The sequence below is a fragment of the Thermomyces lanuginosus genome, assembly GCF_041956635.1.
Source record: "Thermomyces lanuginosus strain ATCC 200065 unplaced genomic scaffold VTN49scaffold_3, whole genome shotgun sequence".
Classification (NCBI taxonomy): Eukaryota; Fungi; Ascomycota; class Eurotiomycetes; order Eurotiales; family Trichocomaceae; genus Thermomyces; species Thermomyces lanuginosus.
In genome coordinates this window covers 18,767-46,198 of record NW_027192337.1, presented here as the reverse complement: position 1 = coordinate 46,198, position 27,432 = coordinate 18,767, and the positions used below count along the sequence as shown (strand labels likewise).

Below are 27,432 nucleotides of genomic sequence, written 5' to 3'. Positions count from 1 at the left end.
TTTTTTTTTTTTTTCTTTTTTTTTTTCCGCGCGTTGCGGATCCCAAAGCTTAATGCACGTGATAAAACACGCTATACCTAAACGGGACAACAGCCCAGTGTCACTTTACACAGGCGACAAGTGATCCTTCAGGCAGAGCAATTAGCAGCTGCTCCCTGACTCTGCCATTCTCTCCTGTATTGCTTTCTCTGAGTGGTAAGTTTTGCTTATACATGGTCTTTTGCTCGTCCTTACGATTGACAACTTTTAGTCACAGCAAGCAGCACGTCCTCATACGGACCGATCAAAAAGGACCCCTTTTAAGCCACTCCGACTTCCGCTCTTTGAGACCTTGCCAATATTGCCAGTGTCAACATGGCTAACGACGAGTATGATGTGAGTACATTGATTTCTGTATTTTAAAAAGGCACTGTTAACGTCCTGTGTGAAATTTTATAGTTCCTCTTCAAAGGTACTACTATCACTCCCACCTTTGTCCCAAGACCACGTGTCGTCATCTCCGCAAGACCGTGATCGCTGATTCCTCCCAGTCGTTCTGATCGGAGACTCCGGTGTCGGCAAGTCCAACTTGCTGAGTCGTTTTACCCGGAACGAATTCAACCTTGATTCGAAGTCGACGATCGGTGTTGAGTTCGCAACTCGATCCATCCAAGTCGACTCTAAGACGATCAAAGCGCAAATCTGGGATACTGCTGGTCAGGAACGTTACCGAGCTATTACTTCCGCCTACTATCGAGGTGCCGTCGGCGCACTGCTTGTCTACGATATCAGCAAGCACCAGACGTACGAGAACGTTACCCGGTGGCTGAAAGAATTGCGCGACCATGCGGACTCGAATATCGTCATCATGCTCGTCGGCAACAAGAGTGATTTGAGACATTTGCGTGCCGTTCCCACCGAAGATGCCAAGCAGTTTGCAAGTGAGTACAACTCGGAGGATCTGTTCCATAATCCGGATGCCTAATCATCGCAGGCGAGAACAACCTCTCCTTCATTGAGACGTCCGCCTTGGATGCGAGCAACGTAGAGCTTGCCTTCCAAAACATTCTCACAGGTTTGTCTTCGCACTTCAGTTTCCTGATTAGCTACTAATTGTTGCAGAAATCTACCGCATTGTTTCCAGCAAGGCTCTGGATAGCGGCGAGTCCGGACAGAACCCGCTCGGAGAGCGTCGCCAAGTGGTCGAGATTAGCAAGACCCAGGACACAGAGAACAAGGGTGGCTGCTGTTAAATGGCCGTGCTGAACAGGGTGGCCGCACCCGCTGCTACGACCCTTCCCATTCCCGCAGTTTAATCAGGTGTCTGTGGTCTATTGGTGTCTCGCGTCCTTAGAGTTGTGATGTCTAATGAGAATGGACATGATCCGATGGCAAAGCATGAACCGAGACCTTTGCCAGACGCTTTTCTTGAGGTTACCTTCTTGTACTCCTGAGGAGTACTTATTTCTGCGTCACATTGCGATACTGGTCTTTTCTCCCGATTTTTTCATCTTTGTTTTATTCTTCTTTATAGTGGTTCGTTGTCCTATACAGCTCTGAATGGCATGCTTGTGGTGCGCACTGGTTGAATTCCAATATGCAAGGACGAGTGCATTTGACAGTCAGTGATAGGCTGGCGAGCCCAGCTCTTAGTCGTATGCTGAAATTTTTTCTGGTCTCCAAGTTAATCATACCGTGTCAAATACAGTAGTCTCTCAGAATACTTGCACAATTGCGCTGTTCTTGTAATCAGGTCACCCTGTTTGACTTTGATACGGACAACTTCTTGCACGAGCTGATTAGCGTAATTACGAGGACACCATTTGTCACGTGATGAAAGCGACGTTCTGAAAAAGTAATACCGTCCGCGGCGAAATAGTCTGCCCATGTTGCGACTGCGAAGTCTGTTCAGGATGGCCGAGGAAAACGCGGCAAAGAAATTAAAGACCGCCGGTCCTTTGATCGGAACACACAAGTATGTGACTAGCTTCCAGGACTACTTTCATGGTTACTCCGAGGCGGACGTGAAAGCTAACAGGACTGTCAAGTGGCCATTTCCACGCTGACGAGGCGCTCGCGGTGTACCTCTTGCGCCTTCTCCCAGTGTACCGGGACTCTCCGCTTGTACGAACGCGAGACCCGGCGCGTCTAGCTGAGTGCCATACCGTCGTCGATGTGGGCGGCGAGTACGATCCTGCCCGCAATCGGTTTGATCATCATCAACGCTCCTTCTCTACCACCTTCCCGAATCACAACACGAAGCTCTCCTCTGCGGGGTTAGTGTTCATGCACTTTGGCCGCGCCATCATTGCTCAACATACGTCATTGCCATTGGACGATCCAGGTGTAGACTTGCTCTACGAGAAGCTGTACTCCGATTTCATTGAGGCACTGGATGCCAATGACAATGGTATCAGTGTGTACGACCCAGCCGCTGTCTCTGCAGCGGGTCTGGAGAAGCGGTTCAAGGACACTGGAATCACTCTGAGCTCCCTGGTTGGCGATTTCAATTTCGCGGACCAGAACGGCGGGCAGCAGGACGAAGACGCTCTGTTCGAGCAAGCAAGCAAATTCATTGGTGAAGTCTTTCTCCGAAAGCTGCGGGATGCCAGCTCGTCCTGGCTCCCAGCACGTTCAAAGGTGGGCGCAGCGTATGAAGCGCGCAAGGCTGTGCACCCATCTGGCAAGATTATGGTTATTGAGCAGAGCCGTGTGCCATGGAAGGAGCACCTGTTCAACTTTGAGAAAGAAGCTGGCGGTGGTCCTGAGCAGCAAGTCTATTATGTGATCTACCCTGAGAGCGCCGATGAGAACTCCAAGTGGCGGGTACAGTGTGTGCCAGTGGCTGAAGGCAGCTTCGAGTCACGCAAGCCGCTGCCGGAGCGTTGGCGTGGAGAGCGCGACGAGAATCTCGATAAGATCCTTGCTGATGAATCAGTCCAGGCTGGCTCCCCCTCCGTTCCGTCTGGCGCAATATTCGTGCACGCGACGGGCTTCATTGGAGGGCATCAGACCCGCGAAGGAGCGTTGGCAATGGCCGTCAGAAGTCTGGAGGCATAATAAAAAAGAGTTGCTTACTACATCCGAGTACTCCGTAGTCATTCTGTCTTCGTTCTACGGGACGTGGAGACGCTTCCATGCATTCAACGATGAACCCTTCAGTCCACGATTGCCTCGGTACTCCATTGCATGCATTCCACCATCACAAATACGGTTTAAATTAGCATAATGACTCGTAAAAGAACCACTAAAGGACTCAGGAGTCCGGAATGCCTAAGGGATTTGATGCTGGGCAGAACTTCGGGTAAGTCAATTTCCGAATCCGGTAACTGACAGTAACCGGGAAATTAATTTCACGTGACTCGAAGCTTTGCCCTGCGGGCTGAACCTTAATAAACTAACTTCTGGCCAATCAGATGACGCCATTCTGCATGTGCCCCTGAGCAGGGAACCCGAAAGAGGCAGTAAACTGGCACATGGGTTGCATGCCAGCAAATGGCCCCCGCTTATTTTTGGCTCTTAATTCGGGCTGAACGTTGAGAGAGACCAGCACTTTTAAATGGCTTCAACGCTTAGAAACAACATGCAGCCATTCAGATCTCGCACCTGTGCCAAGTGCTCGCTTTAACGGCCGGCATGTGGTATGGGCCGGGGCTAGCGTCCCCATTCACAACTGCCGTGGGCGGCGAAATGTGCGAATGATGGCCTGTTGATACCGAATACAGTTCACTGCGATTAACGTTGGCAGCGGTGCAAAATGGCCCCAGCGGCCTTAGCCTAGCCCAAAGGCCGGTCGTTCGGCTTTTGTCAGCCGAACGGCACTGTGCCCTTGTAGACACCATGCTACAAGGGCGCGGTGTCTGACCTAAAAATACCGTGGGCTCGCGATGGCGGGGAAATGAATAAATGGAACGCTGCATGAATGGGGTGTCCCTAACAGCAAGATTTGGCATTCTGTTTCGACATTTTGGAAGCAGCCCAGGTCGATCCGTGTGATCTGGGGACAGAGCATGAGAAACAATGCTCTACCTCAGGCCCCTGGATATCATTGCCTTGGCAGGAATTGCTCTGGCAAAACCTTCCGCCGATTATACCCAGCATGTCAAGATCTTCATGGGCACAGAAGGCGGGGGCAACAACGCTCCCGTCGCGGTCCGTCCCTTCGGCATGGTAAAGGCTGGCCCAGATGTGTTCCTTCAAGGCACAGACGCCTACTCGGGCTATCTGCCTCAGGGGAATTTCTCGGGGTTCAGTTTGATGCATGAACAAGGGACCGGTGGTGCGCCAAAGTACGGAACGGTCTCTCAACTGCCGCTTGTGGGCGAAGTCACACAGCCCCTGTCGAATATCACTGTTGGTCGCTTGCAGCCCGATGAGGCAGAGGTAGGGTACTACAAGGCCGTAACCAGCGAAAACGTCATCGTGGAACTAGCAGCCGCCGACCGCGCGGGTATCTACCGCTATACGTTCCCATCGGAGGGTGCAAACAATATTCTAGTAGATGTTTCGCATGTCCTTCCCTCATTCCGGGGACAGGGATTAGAGCAACACTATGACGGTGGCGAGATTGCTATCTCCCATGACGGCCATTACGAGGGCTTTGGAATTTACAACAACGGCTGGAACAGGGCGCCGAATTGGAAGATCTACTTTTGTAAGCGAATTTCAGCAGATGTGCTTGAATGGGCTGACCGCATGTAGGTGGATATTTCGAGGAAGATGCTGTCATCAACAAGACCTTCAAGGGCACCGACGCTGACGGAAGCATCGAGACTGACGGGAGAGCTTCCTCGACGTCTGGAGCCGTCAGGGTTGGGGCTCTTTTCACCTTCGACAAGGCCAAGGTGACGTCCCGTGTGGGCATCTCGTGGATCTCAACCGAGAAAGCTTGCAAGAATCTCGAAGACGAGATTCCCGCTGGAACGTCTTTCAGGTCTGTAGTCGACACTACGAAATCCATTTGGAACTCCAAGGTTCTTTCAAAGGTTACCACATCGGCCACAAACCCTGAAAGCTTGCAGCTGCTGTACACCTCTCTGTACTACATGCATCTCATTCCGACAAATCAAACCGGTGAGAACCCGGGTTGGAAGTCTTCTGAGCCTTATTGGCAGGACTTTTTCACTTTTTGGGTGAGCTCACTTGTTCAATCTTTGATCTATTTACAGTATCTGACTATCGCAGGACACTTTCCGTTGCAGTACTGCTCTGTGGCATGTCCTTCAGCCAGAGGCGTATGAGGAGCAAATCCGCGCGCTGATTGATATCTACCGGCATGATGGATATATGCCTGATGGGCGGTCCTCTAACTATAACGGCCGCACTCAGGGAGGCTCTGACGCGGACATCGTCCTCGCGGATGCGTTCGTCAAGGGACTCCGAGGTCGGATCAACTGGCATGACGGATACGCGGCGATGGTCAAGGACGCCGAGGTGACGCCGCCCAACACCAACCCCCCTGACCCCATGGCGCCAGACTCCTCGACCAAGGAAGGTCGCGGTGCTCTTCCTGACTGGAAACAGTACGGCTTCATCACGACCGACTACACGCGGTCTGTATCACGGGCAGTCGAATATGCATACAACGACTTTGGCCTGTACCAGGTAGCCAAGGGGCTGGGACGCAGAGCTGACGCAGCAAAGTATCTGAAGAGGTCACGCAACTGGCGCAATCACTGGAATAAGAACGCCAGTGTCGGCAATTACAGTGGATTCGTCATGCCGCGGACGAAGTCGGACTTTTTAAACTATGACATCCTGAACGGCGGCGGATACTGGGGGGATCCGTACTATCAAGCCAGTCCGTGGGCGTATTCGTTCACGGATGTCCATGACGCGAAGCATATGATCGAGCTCATGGGCGGCCCGAAGGAGTTTGAGCGACGACTTAACACGACATTTGAGGGAGATTCTGCTGCGGGAATCGGGCCTCTTTTTGATGCCACAAACGAACCGTAAGCTTCCTACTGCATTTCTCTTTTGGCAGAAACAGAGCTAACATACACAAAGCATGTTCGCCGTCCCCTATCTCTACAACTACATCAACCGGCCCGAACTCTCCGTCCTGCGCTCCCGCACTGTCGCCAAATCCAACTACAACACCAGTCCTACCGGACTCCCGGGCAACAGCGACGCCGGCGCCATGCAAACCTGGCTGCTATGGAACATGATCGGCCTGTATCCAGTCACCGGCCAGACCACGTTCCTAATCCACGCGCCATGGTTCGAATCCCTGACGATCGACCTCGGCAACGGCAAGAAGCTGCACATTACCGCCAAGGGCGGCGATGGCAACGGCGACAAGGACTACTACGTGCAGAGTCTGAGAGTTAATGGTCGCAGATGGCATAAGTCGTGGCTGACTTGGGATGATGTCTTTGCGAAGGGGGGAAGGTTGGAGTTTGAACTCGGTCCGAATCCGGTGCGGTGGGCGACGGGGCCGCTGCCACCGAGTCCGGCGTCATGACCTCACTGTTTCCATTCGTTTCGTTCCTTTTATTCTTTTTGTTGATTGGATTTTCCGTCTTTTTATTTGCTTTTTCATTTTTGCTTCCGGAAATAGAAGCATCTTCTGCATTCATGTACATACTAATCTTGTTAGCTTTGCAAGATTTCTATAGAGACAGCATGCGAGCACAAGCAGGAGTGATACATGTCCATGATTTACCCAAGCATCGTACTCCGTATATATTCATGGTCATCAAATACACTAATAGAGCTATCGTTTTGTTGCGGGCTCTGAAGCCCATTACACGTGCAGCTCAGCCGTCTTTGCCGACGTAATAAAGTCCTTGTACTTGTCCAGCTTAGCCTGAACCGGACCATTGGGGCTCAGGTATCGTTCGACGATCTCAGCCGAACGACCAGTGAAAAGATTCGGGTCGAGAAGGGAGTCAATCTCATCATGGACGGGTTTCTTCAATCAATTAGCACCTGTCTTACCATAGGATCTGAGGAAGGCAAGGGATGCTTACAAAGTAGTCATTCTTCTTGATCCTCTCGATCAAATCATTCTTTCCGCCCTCCATCTTGACCACCTTCGCGGCCTGGTGGGATAGGACTCGGATCTGCTCGTGCGTCTCCTGCCGCGAGTAACCGTGCGCGACCATCTTCATGATGATGTTCTCCATCGCCATGAAGGGAAGCTCCTCCTGGAGCTGGGCCCCGATCATGGCCAAATACGGCACCAAGCCGTCAGTGACATTGTCGAGGCTGATCAAGATCGAATCGGCCAGCAGGAACATCTCAGGGATGTCGATCCGGCGAACCGCGCTGTCGTCGAGAGTGCGCTCGAACCATTGGTTGGCATATGTTTCGTTGAAGTCCGTCACGAGATTCTTCAGTTTGCGGCCAAGGGAGCAGATGCGTTCGGATCTATGCCACCCAAGCTCAGGTTAGAAACTGTCATTCTTGATGGGCCACTGTAAGCATATACCGCATAGGGTTCCGCTTGAAGCTCATGGCCGAGGAGCCGATCTGGCCGCTGGCAAACGGCTCGTCAAGAATCTTGTCATGTGCCATGTGACGAATATCCTGTACAATTTAGCAAATCCGCATGTAATACCGGAAGATCCGTTGAGAACTTACGGTAGCAATGCGAACCGCAGTCGCACCAAGTGCGGAAATGGCATTGGCAACCCGCAGATCCACCTTGCGCGTGTACGTCTGCGTCGAGATATCGTAGACACCAGGGAATCCCGCCTTCTGGCAAAGAATCTCATTCAAACGGTCAATTTTGGCCCGGTCATTCTGGAAGATCTCCATGAATGACGCCTGAGTGCCGGTGGCGCCCTGCGCGCCTCGGAATCGCAGACCTGCCCGGACGTATTCAATGTCCTCCAAGTCCATGACCAGGTCTTGGATATACTGTGCGGCACGGCGGCCAAGGGTAATCGGCTGCGCGGCCTGATAGTGACTACATCAGTCAGAACTCCGCCGATAACGTCACAGTTAGATAAAAGACATACGTAAAGCCCAGCGTCGGCAGATCCTTGTACTTCAGGGCAAATTGAGAGAGGTTATGAATGACCTTTGCCAACTTTGGCAAGATCAAGTCTATCGCATCCCGAATGAAAATCAGATCGGCATTATCCGTGACCTACGCCGTCAGATCATTCAAATCAGATACGAGATGCGAGGGACCTACAAAGCAAGACGTCGCGCCCAGGTGGATGATTCCCTCAGCGGCGGGTGCAACCTTTCCAAACCCGTAGACGTGGGCTACTCTATCTCAGTATCAACTCTGAAAGACACTGCTGGAGCTACCAACCCATAACGTCATGACGCCGTCTCTCCTCTTCTTCTGCAATGACCTTGAAGCTCTCATCGGTGACGGTCAGGTTCGCGCGCATTTGCTCAATTGCCTCGTCCGAGATCGGGATTCCCAATTCTTTCTCCGCCTCCGCAAGCCACAGCCAGAGCTTTCGCCAAGTCGAAGCCCGGGTACGTGCAGAGAAGAGCTGTTGCATCTCGATACCTGATTACCCATCCATCAGCTACAATTCTGACCATTGCCGCGAATTGAGAGAGATGGGAGCGACATACTTGCGTATCGAGACGCCAAAGGCGTCTGGTAGATATCGAACTTCGACATTTTGTCTGAACGTCCGGGAATGAGTTGAGAATTGGTGACTTCAAGATCTTGAAAGTTTGAAGCAGATCTCGACTTTTTTCTCTTTTTGCCGGTTTGTTCCCGTCGATCACATGGAGGGGCTGCTTTCCGATTTCGGAGGCGGTGACTATTTTCGGATGGCACTCGCACCCGATTAGGCTTAGGGTTAAGCTTAGGAAGTGGGGTCTCGGCACGTTTGCAATGTTTGTATTAGTTAGTATTTCTTATCTCGGAATGCGCTATTCCTCTGCTTCCAGAGCGGCCATGAAATAATGTCTGCACCTTGACATTGAGGCTCAATCGACCTTTTGCGCCATGCTACTGTAGAGTTATTACTAGATGAGATGGCCCCGATATAGATTTAAGCATATTGCCAACGTGTTTCGAGTGTTCAAACCACAGCGTTGTCGAATCACGTGAATATCAATGAGCTAGGACAGCAAGCGTTACTATTATTGCTCAATCAATAAACAAATCGAACCCAAGGGTCAATGCAACAAGAAAAAGACGATTGCATTATGCCTCATCTGAACAGGGAATCGCAGCCAGCAATTCTCCTGGAATGTGGCCTTCTGCCATGTTACGCTGCATCTTGATCCGGTGATGTCATTGGTTGAGATCCCCTCCTCCTTGTCATCTCCAAGAGCTCCTCCAGCTTGGCTTCGGGGAGTGCTCTTCAACTTCGTTGATAAGAGCCTGGCAAGTCTCTTGTTGCTGTCTTCTCATTGACCTGATCTCTGCATTTTGTTCTTCACGGGCATCAATCATGGCAGAACCCGTTCCGGACGGCACCGGTCAGTTTATCACTCATTCCGTTGATGAGCCAAACCTCATCCTCTACTAGGTGTGCTGCAATTGGATCCCTGGCTCGAGCCTCACAAAGAGGCCTTGAAGGCGCGATACAATTATGCGCAGAGTTGGATCAAGCGGATTAATGAAACGGAAGGGGGATTGGAGAAATTCAGTAGGGTCCGTTTTCCATTCGTGTTTCCGCTGTTCCAGTTCGTTTCTGACCAGAAGCAGGGCTACGAACGTTTTGGTTTGAACGTCAATGATTGCGGCGACATTACGTACCGAGAATGGGCACCGAATGCGGTGGAAGCACATCTCATTGGGGACTTCAGTATGCAAGAAACGGAACCATGGTTCAAAACAGCGCTGATGATAGTAGATAATTGGGATAGAAGGGCAACGCCGATGACAAGAGATCCATTCGGCGTCTGGGAGGTGACGCTACCCAGCAAGAACGGCATGCCCGTCATTCCCCATAATAGCAGAGTCAAGGTACGACCGGCACACGTTTGTGTTATATACTTACAGCTCATGAGCGTAGATCACCATGGTTACCCGCGACGGAGAAGTCATCGACAGGTTGCCCGCATGGATCAAGCGCGCTACCCAAGATCTCAGCGTCTCTCCTGTCTATGAAGCAATTTTCTGGAACCCACCACCAGAGGAAAAGTACGTCTTCAAACATCCTCGCCCGAAGCGGCCTGCCAGCCTGCGCATCTACGAGGCGCATGTGGGAATCTCTTCCCCTGAGACAAAAGTTGCCACGTACAAGAACTTTACTCAAAACATGCTTCCCCGGATCAAGCATCTAGGATACAACGCCGTTCAACTGATGGCGATTATGGAACATGCCTACTATGCTAGTTTTGGCTATCAAGTGAACAACTTCTTCGCCGCAAGCAGTCGATATGGTACGCCTGAGGACTTGAAGGAACTCATTGATACCGCCCACAGTTTGGGGCTGGTTGTTCTTCTGGACGTCGTTCACAGCCATGCATCCAAGAACGTCCTGGATGGGCTCAACATGTTCGATGGTTCAGACCACCTATATTTCCATGGAGGAGGAAAAGGCAACCACGAGCTATGGGATAGCCGTCTTTTCAATTATGGCAACCACGAAGTCCTTCGATTCTTGCTGAGCAATTTGCGGTTCTGGATGGAGGAATATCGTTTCGATGGGTTCCGCTTTGATGGTGTGACGAGCATGCTCTACATCCATCATGGAATCGGGACGTATGTATCGCGTCCCATGCATCCCATTGATATGATGTTCACAAAGGCTAATGAGAACAGTGGATTCTCTGGTAACTACCACGAGTATTTCGGGCCGGCAGTTGACGGCGACAGCGTCATGTATTTGCAGATCGCCAACGAGATGCTACACCAACTTTATCCTGATTGCATTACCGTGGCCGAAGACGTGTCTGGAATGCCGGCGTTGTGTGTTCCATTTTCCATGGGCGGCGTGGGTTTTGATTATCGTTTGGGCATGGCCATTCCGGACATGTACATCAAACTGCTGAAGGAAAAGAGGGATGATGAATGGGATATGGGAAATCTTGCCTATACGTTGACCAATCGTCGATATGGTGAGAAGACGATTGCTTATGCCGAAAGCCATGACCAAGCGTACGTTGTGCGCCAAGTTTTTCATTCAAGGAAGCACAACTAACTGCATAGTCTCGTCGGCGACAAAACCATCATGATGTGGCTATGTGACAAGGAACTGTATACCAACATGTCTGTTCTCACTGAACTCACCCCTGTCATCGACCGCGGCATGGCCCTACACAAGATGATTCGGTTAGTCACGCACGGTCTAGGCGGCGAAGGCTACCTCAACTTTGAGGGCAACGAGTTTGGCCATCCAGAATGGCTCGACTTCCCCCGAGAAGGAAATGGCGATTCCTTCTGGTATGCACGTCGGCAATTGAATCTCACGGAAGACCATCTCCTGCGCTATCGGTTTCTCAACGAGTTCGACCGCGCCATGCAACTCACAGAGGAGAAGTACGGTTGGCTGCAAGCTCCACAGGCGTATGTCAGTCTCAAGAACGAAGTCGATAAGGTCCTCGTCTTTGAACGAGCGGACTTGCTGTGGGTGTTCAACTTCCATCCCACGAAAAGCTTTACCGACTATCGGGTCGGCGTTGAAAAGCCTGGAACGTACCGCATCGTGCTGGATACGGATGACCTGGAGTTTGGTGGCCACGGCCGAAATGACAAGGCGACGAGATTCTTCACGACCGATATGCCTTGGAATGGGCGGAAGAATTTCTTGCATGTCTACATCCCGTCGAGGACCGCACTGGTGAGTTCGCGGACACAGGATAAGTCATGAGGCCTCTGTTGACGAGAGCAGGTGTATGCGCTGGAGGAGACGTTATAATATATCCTAGCCAACTGAATGACGTATTCACTGCACCGCTGTACTCCGTTTATGGGCTGATTACCTGTTGCTGATGCTCCATCATCCCTATCTTCTCCATCTACATAAGCCAGCTTATATGAACAACGAGGAGAAAGAACCTCAGCAATGCAAACGACTCGATCCATGACAGATGGCCCTGAACGTAGTGCTGGTTCAGTGTTCTCACCATTTACTTTCTGGTTTGATAGTGAACGTAACAGGCAAAGAAATGAGCGCGTAACAATCCAATCTTGGTTCAATAATATTGATCCTCTTGAGAGATTGATATCTTGTCATCATGGTCGTCACAATCAATTCGGTGATGCTAAGTTCTGAGCTACCTGAACTGGCAACTGATGCCATTATTATATCGTCTGATCCGTTTCTCGATCTCGATCTGCATCATTTGATGCGTTTTTAACGCCAAAACGATAATTGGACACGTGATTGATTTATAATTCTGTCACGCTCTTGGGACTCAATCCTCACGTACCTCTATTCGCACAACTCCCACCGAAGGACCCAACTAACAACAGACAGCAATCCAATTCAAAAGATGGCTGAAGTGGCTCAACCCACTCGACCTGGTAGTCTTCACCGACGGCTCACAGGTAGACAGACCCCAGCGTGGCACAGGGCGGGATGGGCCATAGCATGGGGTGATGAACACCCAATTCAGAGCTACCGGGAACCTGCCGTTGGAACAGGCGGAAGTCTTTGACATTCGACTTCATTCAAACCCTCAGCATCGGCGTGTTCAGAGATTATGCAGCACGTTTCAAGCAAAAGTTGTATGAGGAGGACGGCAATCAGGCCGTACACACAATATTGGCCTATTGCTAGTGCCAGAGGGAAAAAAAAGTCGATTTCCTTCAGTATGTAATCCCCGAGCTCGACAAGGAGATGGACTCCGTCTACAGGATCGAGAGCTTCAAGTCTGCCAGCTTGAATAACCTGGAGTCATTGAAGGATGAGACGATGCCTGAACCGCAGACGACCCTTCTGACTGTACAAGAAACAAGCCCGAGCTTGCTGAAAGTGCTCTGTACACTTACTAGCACCGATAATCGGGCTGGCTTCATCGTGCTCTACACGTTATTTGGGAACCTGTCATAGCACGACATAAGAAACAGGACAAAGTATGCAGCTTAAGGTCGGCTTGCACTTGCATGCCTCTGGCACGCGACGCCATTTCATCGAGCTTTTCCACAACATGAGAGTGTGCTGCTCGTACGACGTGATTTTGAATAACATCAGAGAGATTTCCAGGATTGCAAGCAAGCAGATTGTCGCGATCGGCAAGCATGCCAATACGATCACGGCATACGACAATTTTGAATATACGATGGGGGTCCAGCAGCAACATGTTGATGACAAAAGCACGTTTCACTCTGTAACTACCGGACTGGCGTTCAACGGCCAGTATATTCCGCCGAACGGATTGAGTCAAAGGATGCACAACCCGAGCTTTGAACTCGACGTTCAAAAATTGTTTCAAACAGATGCATTTATTGCAGACGAGATCGATTTTTCAGGTATATGAGAATTCCAGGACACTTGCTGTTGGCATACTAAGTAATTGCTCATAGTTTTCCAAGTTTGCTGTTTTTGAAGCGTTGCCGTTGGCCGTCCCTAATATGGTTGGCGGGGGTTTTTTTTTTTATTACAAATCGAAGACCCCTACAATTTCCATCATCGACCGGTTGCAGCCGTCCCGAACAGAATATCAACCGTTAAGGTTTATGGACATGGTCGAGAGCACGAATGCTTGGGAACATTTAAGATCCTTACTGATATCTCTAGTCGTCAATATCAATAGGACGAGAGTCATGATTTCAAGGAACGGCTCCACCTCTTCTATAGCGACCAGCAAACTGTCGCCCGAATCTGATCGGTTAAACAACGACGCCGGGAGTCAAAGAATGCGTTTGGCCGATTCGGTTGGGTCCTTCCTATCCCGGCTCCTTTCCATTTAAAGGTGCTCTATGTTAAAATAATCCATAAACATCACTACTTACAGAAACACGAAGATTCGCCGACCACTTTGGCGTTCATCCGCGACGTTCTGCGTCGTAAGAAGGTGCAGATGGATAATGCAGACCTCTTCGCCCTGGAGGAGCTGATTCTTCATACGAAACCGGTCGCACCATGAGCCACAGCATGCTCATGCGCGGGGAAGATCGGCGAAAGCTGGAACTGGCGGAACTCTGCTGCATCCGTCTCCTGGAAGAGGGTCCGACCTCATGCTGGCCCATGCTCATCGACCTAGATAACGGCAAATAACGGCAAAACGGACCAGGAAGGTGGCATACGCTACGTGGGCGTGATGCGCCACAAGGACCCCCTGATCTGCACGGTGGACCAGGGGGGCTTCTACTTGTTTTACCGTTGGCGCATCGCGCACGAGCCCAGCCCCCAGTTCCATAACCGCCGGTACTGGTACGATTCGCACCTGCTTAAGGGCAAGGATGCTGTCCGGCCCCTGACGTACGAGACCTAGGCGAAGTGGATCAGTGAGGTCTTCGACGCGATCGGCCTGAGCTCGTACAAGACCACCTGTTAACGAAACCTAATTCATTGATTGCACGACCACCCGGATCCGGATGCTGTTGCCGGATCTGTTCTCCAGCTGGTGCCACTTGTTCTGAGGCACTGAAGCAATAGTTACTGGATCTATTCACGAGGGGAGAGGCGCTAGGGCGCGATACGCCGAGACTCTGGGTGTCGAGGAAGCGCAGATCCGGCGCGCCTGCCACTGGAACCAGGATGCGCTAACCAGGTGTTACCTGACGCATCTGCCATTCAAATCCCTTCGGGCGATGGCCGGCTTCCCGCAGGAGGGTCAGGGCAACTTCTTCCTGGAGCGGGCGTAGGTCACCCCGCCGGAGACACTCACTCGGACCATCTGGCCTTGGGTGGACGACTGGCAGGCGTGGTTCCGTCCCCAGCGCCCGGCGAACGAGCCCCGCCCCCCGTGTATCGCTCCGTTCTCCATCGGTACGGGCCTCCGGCGCCGGAAGAGAGGGACGTCGCGTCGCAGAACTTCCTGGCCCAGCTGGAGCAGCTGAGGACCACCATCCTGCAGGACTCGGTCGCCCTTCGCGAGCAATTCCCGGACCACGTCATGCGGTCCCGTCCGGTCTTCCACGGCGCCGAGTACGAAGACTTTGCAGCGAGGGTCAAACAGACGATACAGGAGCCAGAACTGCCGCAGGGTGCTCTGTTAAGCCAGGCGATGCCGGCGCTCAGGCAAGAGTTCAAGTTCATCCGGCAGAGCCTCACGGACCTACACCAGCAGATGACCGCTGGACAGAGCCAGGTGACCTGCGCAAGAGGCTTTGTGAGATGTTTGACGTGCAACTGAATTCGGAAACTCCCAAAAAGTCGGCGTCAGCCGATATACACTGGAGGCGGAACGCGTGTATCCATCCATGATAAAGGGCTCTGTCCCTGATCTCAGTCTCGCAGGAGCCAAAAATCTCCCACACAACATCGACCGGCTGAACGAAGGGGGAATGTGTGGACGTGGACGTGGACGTGGCCGAAACCGACGATAGCAGTGAGAGCGACAAGTTCTTTGGTCCTTCGGGCAGGAGGCTATTGAGAATCTCGAGGAGGATTTCATGTTCGAATACGCAGAATCGACCAAAAAATAATTTACATGCAGCGGAAAAAGGATTACACGATCGGTCATCTGGACCAAGAGCAGCTATGAATGCTTTCTCAATCAGTCGAGGGAGCACCGACTTATACTCCTCTAGCCAAGGCCATTTAGCTGCAAACTGACAGAACTTCACGGATTCCATCATTGAAGTGCCATTGTGAGCCCATTCTTTGATACTCTTGTCTGGCAACAAGAACTCTTCCATAGCCGCTCCGCTGCCGTGATTTTTACTGGGTAGACACTGTTTCTTTATTGCGCCATTTCTCTAGTTCAGCGATGATCCTCCTCTTGATTTTGGGTCGTGTCTGTGAACCCTCCAAATTGGACCAATTTGACTTTGGAGGCGGCGCGACATTTGGAAGTTCTCCCCGTCCGGGATCGCAGTGAGAGCAACATCCTTTTAATGGCTGTGACCTTCCCATGGGATCACCGAACAACTTAAGAACAGCTTGGCGGAAACAATTCGACGAGGTGAAACATTCCTACATACCCGGCGGGAGTTTCTTGCGTCGCTGCACATCGTCGGGCTCCTTGGTCTTGCTTTGTCGTGATGCTTGGGAGGCTGGCTGACCCTCCCTCTCATGTGAAGCGTCCTCGCTGCGATTCTGCGGCCACTAACTTGACAGTACAGGCTGATTTGGTATGTGATCGCATGGTGGAATGCATCACGGAGGTAGGAGCCAGATGAAGTTTCCTCGGTATTCGCTAAGAACACTCCAGATGGCGGTTTGCGCAACTTGACTATTGACGATGGTTTGGGGTGTTCCGCCACCCGATACCATAAAAGCTACAGCATACGCCAGTTCGTGTTTCGACCCGTTGGTGAACCTTTCAATTATTTCCAACCCCTCGCCATGCCGTTCAAGCGGAGCCTGGAGATTCTGCCATTTGAAAAGGTCGAGACCAGAGACGTCCCAGTGTTCACTGACGACCCGGATTGTCTGTCGAAGACGTTCCTCCAGTCGGCTTCGATCGACCAGACCGCATCGTCGGCACATCGCACCAACATGTTTCCGAACTTCTTGCGGAACAAATTCAGCGAGCTTTCAGATTCTTGAGCCGTCCGGCACAGAATCTGGAATGCAGTAATACAGGACTACGCCTACTCGTACACTGTCACAGATGTGGTAATACGTAGCTACAGAAAGAACCATAGAGAATTTGCTGTAGAGACGGTGAAAAAGAGAAGAAAAAGAGAAGAAAAGGAGAAAAGAGGAGAAATTACGTAGAAGTTAGGTAGAGCAGAAGTGACTGTGGGCTTCGCTAAGTTGTTCACTAACCGAATTGGGAACGATCCCGATCCATCGGAAGCACGTTCTTCCAGTCCGTAGATAGGTTAGGTTGGTAGCTTCTGGCGGTTCTCACGAAGGTCTAGGTCTGTATGTCAGTTGAAAGCGAAGGAGAACGTTCAAACAGCCCAAAACGGGTTGGCATTCTTACAGAATATTGGAGAGGTTTGGAAATCCGCAGCATCATTTGCTGGGTTCGATATCGGAGTTCCGAGCGTTACGATATTGGTTCCAGTTTGCGGATGTGACGTGTCTTTCGAAAATCGCTGATGGTTAGGTTTATTTAAAAAAACCTGAAGTTGGCCACGATTTTCATGGCCATGATCATCCTTTCCTGGGTTGGCGGATTTGAGGACTCAGGTGCTCATGATGCCAAAATGGCTCTCCTACATGATACCTAGTAGGGAGGTTCTTGCTCGATTCTGCAAGAACGTATCAATTGCTTCATCCCAGGCTCTCGAAAACCGCTACGACGCTCTTGCATAGGTAATATTCTCCACTGTTGCTCCAGTTGATGCAGACGAGAGTTGAATGAGAAATCGTCCTTAAGTGTCATCTGTCGAGGGAATGCAAGTCACAACGGCGAGGCCCACAGATCACCCCCCAGAACCTAGATTGCAGCCTTATGTTGCCAGTACGGTATTCAAGCCTTTGTGAAATTTCCTACATTGGTTATCTCTTTTGCCCACCATGGAGGCAAATGTAGTATGCCCGTAGTAGAGGAACAGGAAAACGCTGCCACCAGGAACACACGCTGGATGGATTTCGCCACAGTCATGGCAATTTCCGGCTTCGGCCTCTCTCTCAAACACGCGTTCCTGTCACCCGTCCCATACGATTTGCACGAGTGATACCGTCATCCGCTCAGTCGCTGTCGTCAAGTGCCACCGTCACATGCGGATGGACCCTGATCACGTGACTTCCATTCGCCCGAGACGTCATAGTCTGGAGAAACCTGGAGCTCCTCATCCCCGCGGTGCCCTGCGGGACGCGGAGCGCTGGAACGAGCCCAGGAATTCTCCCGGTCCAAAGTCGAGCGGATTACGCTGCGGTCCGAGTCCTTCGATTCGTGCTCCGGATTCGCCTCCCTCGCGAGAAACGACCTCTTATAAAATTCACAGTTCGTTGCTGGGGGTTTTGCGACTTTTCGACCGTTTTATTCGCGGTGAGAGCTTTGAGCTTTGGAGGCATACTACTACATATCTTTCGACGCCTGTTATACAAACACGACGATTTCTGACGACATCATCGGTCGAGGGTATTTTTCTTTTGCAAGCTGTCGGATTATCCGTGCCGAGAACAGGCTGAGAAATTCAGCCGCCGAACCTGCCGCAGCCCTCCAAGGCGCAATTCCTAGAGGGCCAGGCTAAAGCGGGCGAACTATCCCCACGGAAGCCCGCGACGCTACTCTATTATCAAGCTCCGTTGCTCCGACTGCTCTTCCGTACAGAAGTGGACCTTGTAAGTCTTCCCTTTCCTCCTCCTCCCGTGTCGGCCCCGTCCGTTTCCCCCTTCACCGTTGGCTGGTTCCGGTTTTCCCTCGGGTTCGACGGGCACTGTTCTCCGTCATATATTCCCTATATATTTCAACCCCAGAATCTTGATATCCCGTCGCCCGGCCCGCATCATTTGCGCCCTTATCTTATCCTTTCTGTTTTGCCGGCCCGGATACCCCATGCCGCCCTACTGCTCTCAAGATTGCCACTATTTCTACCGTAGCGCCTTGCGTCTCTTGTCTATCCCGACCTTTCTTGCCTGCCTTTACGCTTGATATCTGGTGGTTGCTTGTGTGAGGACCAATGTCTTACTCGAGTCTTGCAGTGCGCATCTTGAATATGTCGGCAGCAGGTGGAGAGGCCATTGTGCCCTCGAAACTGCAGCTGTCGGCGGAGAATCCATCTCGACCTTCCTCGCGTGATGCTTCTGAGGATGGGAAACAGAAGCAACAATCGCAGTCCAACGGCGCCGTGACGCCGGCGCCGACTGAGGGGAAAGGGAAAGGCATCACTTTTGCCCATCAAGACTCGCTGCCCAAGCTGCCCATTCCAGATCTGGAGAGCACATGTCGAAAGTATCTCGAGGCGCTCTATCCGTTGCAGTCTCCCAGGGAGCATGAGGAGACCAAAGCCGCTGTCCAAGACTTCCTCAGGACGGATGGTCCTCAGCTGCAAGAGAAGTTGAAGAAATATGCCTCGTCGAAGACGAGTTATATTGAGCAATTCTGTACGTCTTACATCCGTGGCCGCAAATTTCATGATGAATGCTGACTAGCGCAGGGTATGATTCGTATCTGAACTTTGATAACTGTGAGTCAGCCCGTCTCTCATCATTGCAGCGTCTGCTGACCGTCCATAGCGGTGGTCCTCAATCTGAACCCTTTCTTCCTGCTTGAGGATGATCCAACCCCGGCACGTAACAATCAGGTCAACCGAGCGGCTTCGCTCGTCAACTCTGCACTGGCCTTTGTGCGTGCTGTTCGACGGGAGGAGCTTCCACCGGATACCGTCAGAGGTACTCCGCTTTGCATGTACCAGTACTCACGGCTGTTTGGCACTGCTCGAGTCCCGACGGAAAACGGCTGCATCATCTCGCAGGATACCACTGCTAAGCACATTGTGGTTCTTTGCCGAGGCCAGTTCTACTGGTTCGATGTTTTGGATGACAACAATGATCTGATCATGAGCGAAAAAGACCTTGCTGTCAACCTGCAGGTGATCATCGAGGATGCTCAACAAACTCCAATTCATGAAGCCGCGAAAGGCGCTCTTGGGATTTTGAGCACCGAGAATCGGAAGATTTGGTCCGGGTTGCGTGACATCCTCACCAAGGATGAGGGGTCCAACAATGCCGAGTGCCTGCGCATCGTGGATAGCGCTATTTTCGTGTTGTGCCTGGATCACATGGAGCCGACAAGTACTGCGGACCTCTGTGCGAATATGCTGTGCGGTACGAGCGAGATCGTCCGGGGCGTCCAGATCGGCACTTGCATCAACCGCTGGTATGACAAGTTGCAAATCATCGTTTGCCAGAACGGCAGTGCGGGCATCAACTTCGAGCATACCGGTGTTGACGGCCACACGGTCCTTCGATTTGCCAGTGATGTGTATACCGATACCATCCTCCGATATGCCAAGTCAATCAACGGCCAAGCTCCGTCACTCTGGACATCGACCAGCCCCGACCCGGCCAAGCGAGACCCTCGCAGTTTTGGCAACGTCAGCACGACCCCGCGCAAACTCGAATGGGACTTGACTCCAGAACTGAGCATCGCAATCCGCTTCGCCGAGTCTCACCTTGCGGACCTCCTGCAGCAGCATGAGTTTGCTTGCCTGGACTTTTCCGGCTACGGCAAGAACTTCATTACCTCGATGGGCTTCTCCCCGGATGCCTTTGTGCAGATGGCATTCCAGGCAGCATACTACGGTCTGTATGGTCGGGTGGAGAACACGTACGAACCTGCCATGACCAAGGTCTTCCTCCACGGTCGCACCGAGGCCATTCGTACCGTTACTCCCGAGGCAGTCGAATTTGTCAAGACGTTCTGGGGTGACAATCCCGCGGAACAAAAGGTGGCCGCGCTGCGCAAGGCGACTGAAAAGCACGTTGCTATCACTAAAGAGTGCTCCAAGGGAATGGGCCAGGACCGCCACCTGTACGCATTGTACTGCGTCTGGCAGCGATCGTTTGATGAGGAGTCTTCCGTAAACGGCAGCACGGACGGATTGGTCAACGGATACACTAGCCCAACCGAAGACAAATCCCAGGTCGGGTCGCCGCGGAGGCCTGAGACCCCGTCTGAAGATGGTTACTCGTCTGGCGGCTACTCCTACACCATGAGTCGCCTGCGCTCGAATCCCCCGACACCCGCCCTGTTCGCCGATTCGGGATGGGACAAGATCAACACCACGATCCTGTCGACTTCTAACTGCGGCAATCCGTCCCTGCGGCACTTTGGCTTCGGGCCGACCTCGGGCGACGGCTTTGGCATCGGCTACATCATTAAAGAGGACTCGATTTCTATCTGTGCGTCGTCAAAGCACCGACAGACGGCACGCCTCATGGACACGCTCGAGTCGTACCTGCTCGAAATCCGCAAGCTGTTGCGGGCGACGAGCCGCAAGACGACCAGTCCGCGGACCAGCCGGGCGCGGGAGATGGAGATGATATCGGAATCTCTGGAGAACCGCCGTGGACGGCTGGTGCGACAGGACGCCAGCATCACGCGGGGGACGGAGACGCCGACGACGGAAAGTATGATGGAGGATGATGGAATGGGAGGATGTAAGTTTTCCCGTGCACCACTTCTTCAATGATACGCCGCTAACGTACTTGCTAGATGGGTTCTTTGATGCGGGCATGCTTCTCCATGCCCTCAAGGGTGTCCAGGAGCGGGAACGAACGCATGAAAAGTCTTCGCGACGACGGCCTGTTGGAAAGAAGCTTCAGTTGAATGATTATTGATGGGCTATGAGTTATGATTTTGATCATCTGAGTGGATGTATAACAGGACGTTTTGGAGTACATAGTGTTATGTTTTCTTGATCATACGAACTTGGTTTGCCAGTTGATAGACGGAAGGATAGACCCAATGCATGCAGTATTGACAGTCATGACGTATGCTCCGCACTCCGTGCTGGTTGGAAAATGTCGTGCATTTGGGCCTGCGGATTGGGCTGCAGTGGGGCCGCACTTGCAGTGTTTCTGCTCGTCTGATTGGCCAATTTATCTGCTCTATCCTAACTGGGTTAGCTCATTGCGTATCGCTCTGCAGATCGTGCGCAAAGTCACGTGTTAGTGATGCCCATTTGCACGCTGTGATGAGAGATACGCGGTTGAATCCTTGGCCGAATTGCACTGAAAAATCAAAAATAATGATAGGATTCTTTTAAATTTGATCCTAGAATTGGCCACTGGTCGATCCAGTGCAATGGCCCCGAGCCACTTTTTCAGCCCACTCCATCAAGCTCACTAAGCTCGAGGCGCCCAGCGGAATGAGCCGAATGACATCGGCGCGCATTCCTCCCCACCCGAATCGGGTTTAGCGCGGCTACCTAAACCGGCCCGGTGTAATTACATAATCTCTCCCAATCGGTCGATCAGACCATGACGGGTATCCAGAACTTTGCCTCCCCCTGGACGAACATCAGCTCAGCAATAGTCGAGGGAAAGCGTTTTCGTGTTCTACCCGGATCATCTCTGCAGCAGGATTATTCGGCGAGAAACGTGGCGCCGATGAATGATTCCTTCGAGCGACCATAAACCCAGAGCGCCGATCGACCGATTCTCGGCAAATTACCGTACGAGTACAACTGATTTGACTCCCGCCAAGAACGGATCATCGACGCCTGAGGCCGAAACCCTCTCTCCTCAATCTGTCTGCGAAGCAAAGCAAGCAAGACGGCCCCTTCAGTCAATCCGCGCATCCCTCCAACTCCGGATCTGCGCGGATTAGAAAGGAGCTGTTTCACGTTGAATCGCAGACGGCAATTGTTTCCATTCATGAGCCCATTGTTTTTGGCTGGGTCGTGATCCAAACCGGAATACTCTGTTCCTTTCCTCTTATCGGACGACCCTCGCCATCATGGCTGACCTCGTCGTCCCCCAAGACGACCAGGCGCCGCAATCTGTAGCCCATCAGCCGCTTTCGCCCGGCCCCGTGACGAATACGACGACGGGAACGGCGGCAACGGCAACGGCGACGGCGAGCAGTAGTCCGGCAACCACCGCAACCAACAGCCTCGCATCCGACACTACGACCACGACTACCGCGACCACCATGAAGACCGATCATTCTTCCGCCGCGGCCGGCCCGTCGAGCGCCGCACTGCCCGTGAATATTACGCCGCCGAGTAGCGCGCACAGCAATAAGGAGGGCATCGTCGACGATAAGGAGCAGCCGCCGCGCCCGCCCAAGTCGGAAGAAGTCTCGGACCTAGAACTCGATCCTAATAATGTGCCGCCCGCGCCCTCGGTCGAGGAGCCCGAAGATGACGAAGAGATCGAGCCCGCTTATTACTCCGGACGGATCCCCGTCTTTAAGCCTGTGAGTCGCGCCTAATAACGTTAGGCTCACCGCTGGCTTAGCCGCTGACCGCTGTCTAGACTATGGACCAATTCCGCGATTTTCAGAAAATGATTAATAAGATTGACAAGTATGGGATGAAGTCGGGAATTGTCAAGGTCATTCCGCCACAAGAGTGGTACGTTATTTTAGTTGATTGCATGACGTGTCTTGAGATGTATGGCTAAATTGGCTACAGGCTCGATGCGCTACCTCCCCTCGACGAAGCGGTCAAGACTATCAGGGTCAAGAACCCCATCATGCAGGAGTTCCACGGCTCCCACGGCACCTACACCCAGGCAAATATTGAAAAGCAGAGATCGTACAATTTGCCGCAATGGAAGGCTCTTTGCGAGGAAAGCAGCCATCAGCCTCCCGCGCGACGAGGCGAGCGACGACGCAACCAGGAAAAACCCCGTTCCACCGCTCCGAAACCGTCCCAGCCGCGATCGAGTACCCCCACGCAGAAGCGCCGCCCCGGCCGTCCGCCGAAGCGCTCCAATATCGCCAAGATCAAAAAGGAAGAGGAAGACGAACCGCGTGTGGAAGAAAATGCAGAGCAGACTCGACCGGAAGGGCCTCCGACGCCAGTTTCTCCTCAATCAAACCCCGTCGAGACGAAGGCGGAAGATCTGAGCGAGGGCGAGTCCCTGCAGCCTGCTGCTGCGCAGCAGACCAAGGGAGGGCAGAAAAAGTCGGTGTCATCAAGACGGAAACACAACACTGGGGCCATGCCCGATCAGGTGGACGAGGAGGCGTTCAAGGACTTTGACTACCGTCTCCACGATGTCGACCAATTCACCCCGGAACGATGCGAGGAGCTGGAGGCAGCCTACTGGAAGTCGCTCATGTTCAATAACCCCATGTATGGCGCTGATATGCCTGGATCGCTGTTCGATGATCGGACCACATCGTGGAACGTAGCGAAGCTCCCGAACCTGCTGGATGTTCTCGGTCAGAAGGTGCCAGGCGTCAACACGGCATATCTGTACCTCGGAATGTGGAAGGCCACGTTTGCGTGGCATCTCGAAGACGTTGATCTGTACAGTATCAACTATATCCACTTCGGCGCTCCCAAGCAGTGGTACAGTATCTCGCAGGAAGATGCTCCGCGATTCGAGGCCGCCATGAAGAGCATCTGGCCGAGCGATGCCAAAAACTGCGATCAATTCCTGCGACACAAGACCTACTTGGTGTCGCCCAGCGTCCTCAAATCGCAGTTTGGCATCACGGTGAACAAGATCGTGCACTATGAGCGTGAGTTCATGATCACATATCCATACGGGTACCACTCTGGATTCAACCTGGGCTACAACTGCGCCGAGTCGGTCAACTTTGCAACCGAGCGCTGGCTGGACTACGGTCGGGTTGCGAAGAAGTGCAACTGCGAGGCTGACAGTGTCTGGATCGACGTCGGAGAGATTGAGCGCAAGCTGCGGGGCGAGCCCACGCCCGAGTACTATTACGAGGGCTACGAGCTGGATAGCGAGGACCAGCTGGACGGTGCGTCTGATCTGTTGACGCCGCCTCGTAGCGTTCCAGAGAAGGCGGAGAAGTCAACACGCGGTCGTAAACGCAAAGTGGAGGGCAAAGATCCCCAGGCGAAGCGTATCCGCATGCATGGCGCGCCGCGCTCGATGCCCTGCGTGCTGTGTCCTAATGATTTTGAGTACGAAGACCTGCTGCCGACGGAGGATGGCAAGTCGCAGGCCCATCGCCGCTGTGCCGAGTACATTGAGGAGACGTCCATCTTGCGGGACGATAATGGTCGTGAGGTAGTCTGTGACATTGACAAGATTCCCAAGGCGCGACGGGGGTTAAAATGCCTGTACTGCCGCGAAGTGCGCGGGGCGTGCTTCCAGTGCAACTTTGGCAAATGCACCCGTGCGTACCATGCCACATGCGCGCTGCTGGCCGGCGTACAAGTGGAATATGGTTCAATTGCGGTGCAAGCCGACGACGGTCAACAGTACTCTGTGCCTAGCGTCGATTTGAAGTGTAAATTCCATCGTCATCGCCGCGCACCGTGGCCGTTTGGCGAAGCGGGCGAGGCGAGCCGGTCGGTCCTCGAAGCGGCGAGCCAGCTGGAGAAGGGCGCATTGGTGCAATTCCAGGCGGACCGGGACATTGGCGGCGCGCTGGTGCTGGAGAATCGCAAGAGCGAGCGGTCGCTGCTGCTCAAGTCGCTGCCTCAGGGCGAGATCATTGAGCTGCCGTATCGGTGGCTGCTGACCGTGCCGAAGAGCAATTTCGCACCGCTACCGGCGGGAATCCGACCACTACCTGCCCATCTGGCGCGCAAAACGACCGAAGCGGAGGCCGACAGCCGTCCCCAGCCGGGGTCGGCATTCGGGGAGGGGCCGGGGGCGCTCCAGTGGGCGGAGTTTGAATGTGCGGACCTGCCCCGCGATGCCGTTCCCGTTCGGGTGTCTCTGGAGAAAAACGAGCAATTATGGCATTATCTGGGGCAAACATCGACCGAATGTAGGGCTCAATTCACGCACAACCCTAAGGTGCCGGTCCACAATGAGAGGTCGAATTTCCTGGAAAGCGCCCGGGCGGGCCGCGCCTTCCCCTCCCAGTCAACCTCCCCCCACCATCCTGAATCAGCAGGCTCAGCCCCTCCCACCCCTTCGCTGCTTCCTCCTTCAGCGCAGCGACGCATTCCATCCTCGCCCGCTCCTTCTTCTTCTGCCATGACTCCTGCCTACCCGCGGCTGACCAGCGTCCACAATGCCCTCCGCCCGCCATACGCACACCCCGCCGTCCTTCCGCCGCAGCCCTCCGCCGCGCCCCTTGCTGTCTGCCCGCCCGCCCTTGTGCGACCATCCGCGACCTCCTTTCCTCCTGGCCACCCCTCCCCCGCCACCACCGCAAAGAGCAAGAATAACCTCATCAAAAATACCAACGATCACAATGACCGCCCGTCCTCGTCCTCCTCCGCCTCCGTCCACGGCCGTCAAAGAAGCAACACCAATGCCAGTCTTCACAACGACACTGCGCAGAATGGCCGCAACGACATTACCGCCGCCTCCTCCGCTGCCACCGCCGCGGCTACCACGGCTGCCGTCCATCCTGGCATCGACGCCACCAGTTTCAACCCCTCGAGCTCGCCCATAGGCGAGCGCTTCAAGTCGGGCGTGCTGGAAATACCCAACAATACTCTTGTCAGTGGACGCGAGATCGTCGCTCGCCGCAATCTGGCCCAGATCACCGACCATGCGAATCTGTTTGCGGGCTATAAGATTGTCAGCCCTGAGCTGGTCGTCGAGACGTTACTGGGCCCCTGGGGGTCGGATCCCCCACCCAATGGGATGGAAAAGCTGGAGATGGTCATGGCCCAGCAGCGGGTGCAACCAAAAGCCGCCGACGGCACCCTCCTGCCGCTCCAGCCCCTGAACATGCGGTCGGCCGAGGTCACCCACCTGCTGCGGATGCTGCGCGTGTCCCTGCTCCAAACCCGACCAGACGTGGCGACGGAGTCGAAGCGTGACAATCCGGCCAAGTTGGACCCCTTCGACCGCTCAATACAAATCGGCCGCATCGTCGGCCGTTTCACCTACTTTGAGCTTCAGCGGGCACGAGCGCCACCGGTGTATCGCTCGCCGTACAAGGCACGCTTCGGCATTGCCGAGTGGGCCAAGAAGGAGTTCAACCTCACGCCGCGTGATGGGCCACCAATGCCCAAGCCGTCGCTCGCAAACGACTTCTTCGCGTCGCTGTCTCCGGAGGATCAGGAGAAGGTGGTGCGGGCCTGTGGGAGCTTTGTACAGCAGCGATTCGCGGAGCGAGAAGCGAGCCACAGCCGACAAAGCTCCTCGTCTAACTTCCGTCTGTCATCCGCGCTGGCCCAGCAGGAAGCACGGCCCGATATCACAACGACGGCAGAGGCGATGCCGACGATCGACCGCATGGATCTCCCTCTGCACGCCGACTCTCCCGGGTCGAGCTTCAGCCGCGCCCACGTTGGGTACCCGTCGTCGGCGGACTTTGGTGGTCACGACCACGACTCGTCCCTCATGCCGCGACACCTGCACGATCACCACGACCTCTTTGGCGATCAGCAGGCCAACACCCGCTTCTGGCAGAACGGGCCCTGGACCGCGGGCGACGGTACCACGCCGAACGAGGAGAACCGGCCATTCTTCGGGCCGCACGAGCGACTAAAACACGACTATGCGTCGTCGGAACTCTCGTTGGGCAAAGGCCCCGGGTCCTTACACTCGCTCGACATGGCCGGTTTCGGCATGGACACGACGGAGGATTTGTGTGCCGAGCTCTCCCCATAACCACCTCTTTTTATCAACGTGGCCGACGTTGATAAGTTGGCTCAGACACGCAAAACAAATGCCCAGGCTGGCTCTTGTTCTCTTGTCCATGATTGTTGTACCCGATGTACCCGTGACGTGACGACGTGCATGATTGGCGTTTTGTTTTTCGATTACCCCCCTTTTTTCCTTTTTTTTAACCTTACGATTTTCTTTACGATGGTGTCGGATCGTTGAACGGTCGACGACTGATAGACTCCTTTATTATTTTTTACAAATCATCCCATCACATCCCATCCCATCATCTCGCAATCATCCATCCCCTTGGAAGATTTTCCCTTGCTTGTCTCATGACAAC

At 53.3% G+C, this 27,432-nt stretch overlaps 10 protein-coding genes across 10 annotated transcripts; 8 read left to right on the top strand and 2 right to left on the bottom strand.

Annotated features, from left to right (window-relative positions):
* Window positions 1-354: 354 nt before the first annotated feature.
* VTN49DRAFT_3926 (uncharacterized protein) lies at window positions 355-1,232 on the top strand (the record flags this gene model as incomplete). Its single annotated transcript, XM_069411815.1, has 5 exons — window positions 355-375; window positions 439-451; window positions 531-920; window positions 974-1,054; window positions 1,102-1,232. 5 exons carry the CDS (start codon window positions 355-357, stop codon window positions 1,230-1,232), a joined length of 636 nt encoding a protein of 211 aa, XP_069272550.1.
* A 59-nt stretch (window positions 1,233-1,291) lies between these two features.
* VTN49DRAFT_3925 (uncharacterized protein) lies at window positions 1,292-1,594 on the bottom strand (the record flags this gene model as incomplete). Its single annotated transcript, XM_069411814.1, has 2 exons — window positions 1,292-1,474; window positions 1,532-1,594. The coding sequence occupies 2 exons, from the start codon at window positions 1,592-1,594 to the stop codon at window positions 1,292-1,294; spliced, it is 246 nt and encodes an 81-aa protein (XP_069272549.1).
* Window positions 1,595-1,892: 298 nt separating this feature from the next.
* VTN49DRAFT_3924 (uncharacterized protein) lies at window positions 1,893-3,039 on the top strand (the record flags this gene model as incomplete). The annotated part of the gene is made up of 2 exons (XM_069411813.1): window positions 1,893-1,954; window positions 2,028-3,039. The coding sequence occupies 2 exons, from the start codon at window positions 1,893-1,895 to the stop codon at window positions 3,037-3,039; spliced, it is 1,074 nt and encodes a 357-aa protein (XP_069272548.1).
* Window positions 3,040-3,999: 960 nt separating this feature from the next.
* Window positions 4,000-6,445, top strand: VTN49DRAFT_3923 (uncharacterized protein; the record flags this gene model as incomplete). The annotated part of the gene is made up of 4 exons (XM_069411812.1): window positions 4,000-4,633; window positions 4,681-5,111; window positions 5,164-5,933; window positions 5,989-6,445. 4 exons carry the CDS (start codon window positions 4,000-4,002, stop codon window positions 6,443-6,445), a joined length of 2,292 nt encoding a protein of 763 aa, XP_069272547.1.
* A 282-nt stretch (window positions 6,446-6,727) lies between these two features.
* Window positions 6,728-8,572, bottom strand: VTN49DRAFT_3922 (uncharacterized protein; the record flags this gene model as incomplete). The annotated part of the gene is made up of 8 exons (XM_069411811.1): window positions 6,728-6,895; window positions 6,954-7,353; window positions 7,415-7,512; window positions 7,567-7,894; window positions 7,947-8,077; window positions 8,126-8,199; window positions 8,249-8,455; window positions 8,524-8,572. 8 exons carry the CDS (start codon window positions 8,570-8,572, stop codon window positions 6,728-6,730), a joined length of 1,455 nt encoding a protein of 484 aa, XP_069272546.1.
* Window positions 8,573-9,356: 784 nt separating this feature from the next.
* Window positions 9,357-11,771, top strand: VTN49DRAFT_3921 (uncharacterized protein; the record flags this gene model as incomplete). The annotated part of the gene is made up of 8 exons (XM_069411810.1): window positions 9,357-9,384; window positions 9,435-9,559; window positions 9,614-9,713; window positions 9,762-9,874; window positions 9,924-10,615; window positions 10,676-11,011; window positions 11,063-11,693; window positions 11,745-11,771. 8 exons carry the CDS (start codon window positions 9,357-9,359, stop codon window positions 11,769-11,771), a joined length of 2,052 nt encoding a protein of 683 aa, XP_069272545.1.
* Window positions 11,772-13,940: 2,169 nt separating this feature from the next.
* Window positions 13,941-16,514, top strand: VTN49DRAFT_3920 (uncharacterized protein; the record flags this gene model as incomplete). Its single annotated transcript, XM_069411809.1, has 5 exons — window positions 13,941-14,025; window positions 14,096-14,279; window positions 14,491-14,573; window positions 14,639-15,132; window positions 16,134-16,514. 5 exons carry the CDS (start codon window positions 13,941-13,943, stop codon window positions 16,512-16,514), a joined length of 1,227 nt encoding a protein of 408 aa, XP_069272544.1.
* A 1,125-nt stretch (window positions 16,515-17,639) lies between these two features.
* VTN49DRAFT_3919 (uncharacterized protein) lies at window positions 17,640-18,464 on the top strand (the record flags this gene model as incomplete). The annotated part of the gene is made up of 2 exons (XM_069411807.1): window positions 17,640-17,996; window positions 18,063-18,464. 2 exons carry the CDS (start codon window positions 17,640-17,642, stop codon window positions 18,462-18,464), a joined length of 759 nt encoding a protein of 252 aa, XP_069272543.1.
* An 80-nt stretch (window positions 18,465-18,544) lies between these two features.
* On the top strand, window positions 18,545-21,206 carry VTN49DRAFT_3918 (uncharacterized protein; the record flags this gene model as incomplete). The annotated part of the gene is made up of 4 exons (XM_069411806.1): window positions 18,545-18,968; window positions 19,022-19,051; window positions 19,101-21,026; window positions 21,082-21,206. The coding sequence occupies 4 exons, from the start codon at window positions 18,545-18,547 to the stop codon at window positions 21,204-21,206; spliced, it is 2,505 nt and encodes an 834-aa protein (XP_069272542.1).
* Window positions 21,207-22,326: 1,120 nt separating this feature from the next.
* On the top strand, window positions 22,327-27,095 carry VTN49DRAFT_3917 (uncharacterized protein; the record flags this gene model as incomplete). The annotated part of the gene is made up of 3 exons (XM_069411805.1): window positions 22,327-22,788; window positions 22,848-22,945; window positions 23,006-27,095. 3 exons carry the CDS (start codon window positions 22,327-22,329, stop codon window positions 27,093-27,095), a joined length of 4,650 nt encoding a protein of 1,549 aa, XP_069272541.1.
* Window positions 27,096-27,432: the final 337 nt, after the last annotated feature.